The sequence below is a fragment of the Zingiber officinale genome, chromosome 4B (genome assembly GCF_018446385.1).
Source record: "Zingiber officinale cultivar Zhangliang chromosome 4B, Zo_v1.1, whole genome shotgun sequence".
NCBI classification, from domain to species: domain Eukaryota; kingdom Viridiplantae; phylum Streptophyta; class Magnoliopsida; order Zingiberales; family Zingiberaceae; genus Zingiber; species Zingiber officinale.
In genome coordinates this window covers 107751617-107753948 of record NC_055993.1, presented here as the reverse complement: position 1 = coordinate 107753948, position 2332 = coordinate 107751617, and the positions used below count along the sequence as shown (strand labels likewise).

At 42.2% G+C, this 2332-nt stretch overlaps 1 protein-coding gene across 1 annotated transcript; it reads right to left on the bottom strand.

Moving 5' to 3' along the window:
* Positions 1–356: 356 nt before the first annotated feature.
* On the bottom strand, positions 357–1672 carry LOC121977812. Its single transcript, XM_042530233.1, has 2 exons — positions 1416–1672; positions 357–1230 (listed from the first exon to the last, which is right to left on the bottom strand). Exons 1-2 carry the CDS (start codon positions 1464–1466, stop codon positions 505–507), a joined length of 777 nt encoding a protein of 258 aa, XP_042386167.1. The 5' UTR covers positions 1467–1672; the 3' UTR covers positions 357–504.
* Between the last annotated feature and the right edge of the window lie 660 nt (positions 1673–2332).

Here is a 2332-nt window from a genome sequence, read left to right as displayed (position 1 = left end):
GCCATCGATGCTCACGAGCAGTGATTGCGCTCATCAGTTCCCATCTGTCTGACACTGGGTGGAAGAAAATTAGCTCACAATTGTTATCACTTCGGGTGCAGGACGGAGTAGGAATTTCATTTTTATGAAGATATATAAATCTTGCTGTGTTTTCATTTTTATGTCATTTGTTGAAGATATTGTTTGTTTTTTTATTTGTTTTTCCAAGTTTTCTTTATCTGAAAGGACATCATGGGCTAGGAAATCAACTTCCACTCGAAAGGAACATGAAATCTCTTCTATACGAGCAAAAGCAAGTCCGTCGACGACAGTCTGCACGCTTACGACGCTAATGCAAAGAATCCGACTGTTAAAAAGCATTTTGACCATTCCATTGGGAAAACTTTACTGGCACATAATAAAACAAGTGAATTCAAAACAAAAAGGGGCACATTTTGCACTATGGAATTAACCATACTCCTAATAATTTACCAGTAACGTAATTAAATAAAGACTAATATCATTTCATATTCTAGACCATGATCGTGAAGACGATAATGGCAGGCCATCAGAGAATCCAATCGGCTCCTGCCACTCTACGGGAAGAACATTATGCCAAGAACTGTCGCCAGTCTTCACCTCATGACCCCTGCACCCATCTTCCAATGGCAACTTTAGCCCGTGGCAAGCTTCAGCCATTAATGCTCCGTCCATGCAAAGCCCAAGCGTGTTCACGTCTCCTCCAAGTCCGTGCTTGCTTGCCTCCATGAGATTAAGCCCGTCGAAATGGTACTTGTCAGGATCCATGAAGTTTAAGTTGTCGTCGTTCGTTGGATACTGTGGCAATTGTAACTGCACTTCTCCCAAGGACAATGCCGGCGGCAGCTGATGTGGGGCCAGCAAGGTCGCTCCCTTCTTGGCGTCGCTGGAGGCAGAACGCTTGTTCTTCCGGCATCTGCCACCGACGGGGACGTTTCGAAGCGAGCCACCCTTCGTCCAGTAGCGGCGGCAGGTCTTGCAGAAGTACCGTGGCTGTGAGAGACTGTAGTTGTTGTAGTAGCAGAATTTGGTGTGCGTTGAGTTGCACCGCGGGCACTTTAGCGCCTGCTCCTGCTGCTGCTGCTGCTGTGGCCGCAACCTTCTCTCAGCGATTGCTGCCGCCACCACCGGCGTCGTGCATGAGATCAGCTCGCCGAAAGTCAGGGGGTGCTCCAGTGAACCGGAGCTGTTTTCATGGCCAACGACAATGCTCTGCAATAAAATTGTTCATCAGGAAACCAAGATCGCAGTAAACGCGGCACGAGATCGTCGTTGCCATCAGACTCAAAAATCTACTTCTCTTTTACATCACAGCAAGACTCAATTCGATTATGGATCAACAAAACATGTTTCAAAAAAAAATGTTCATGAATCTATAGCAACATTGCTTAAATTACCTTTAGCCAATCAGAGGAGTCCATGCAAAACTGCACTGAAGGAGTTGTCATTACACAAAGAACAAAGAAGAAAGGGCTGTGTATACCAGTGAGAGGTAAAGATCTTGAGTAATTAAGTTGATGTTAAGCTAGTGATTGATGATAGAGTAGGAGAAGAAGAAAAGTCATGGGACTGGAAGAGGAGATGTTGATGGGAAATGGGAAGAGGCTCAAAGAACTGCGTGCCACTTCGGTTGTGATAACGAGCTACGGATGTGCATGTGAATAAGAAGAGCTAGAAAAGTGGGGGAGGAGAAACTGCGCTGTCTTTTACAGACTTCCTTGTTGGGTCCCCACCTTCATCTTGTCGGACGTATATAAGCTAAAGACCAAATGCCACCAGCTCACTTCCTTCTTTACAATTAATTAATTAGCGGAACCATGCCTAGCTTCATACATGAGAATGCCTATCTACTCTAGCTAGCTTTTGATCAGAATCTTTGTGTGTTTACATGCATCATGAGAAAAAACATAGAAGATGATATCCAACTACGATAGCGATTCTTCATTGAAATTGTATGTTAAACTTAAATTGTGAAAAATGTTATTGTCTGAGCAGATAAAGAAATATTGAGCATAGCACACCCTCGGAACTTGTAATAATATTTTATGTAACTCATTATACAGGCAAAAACTGTTTTTTTTTTTCTTTTTCTATTGTATATATTCTCTCTCAGTAAGCTAGGGTTCACTTGTTTACTTAAAATATTATGTTTGTGTAAACATTTTTTTGAGAAGAAGATAATGGAAAAAATCAGCAATTTTCCTTTGTTTAATTATGATGTAAGAAAAGGTTTTCTCCAATTCTAACCAATAATCTTTTTTTCTCTCATGTGGCTAGTTGTGGTGATACATGACAATCGAAGTCGTAACTAGTG

Bases quoted from the DNA above. Each gene is read 5' to 3' on its own strand.
- LOC121977812 (XM_042530233.1), bottom strand. From the start codon at position 1,466: ATGACAACTCCTTCAGTGCAGTTTTGCATGGACTCCTCTGATTGGCTA. The intron at 1,231-1,415 runs GTAATTTAAGCA...ATTTTATTGCAG, and splicing joins ACTCCTCTGATTGGCTAAAG to AGCATTGTCGTTGGCCATGA.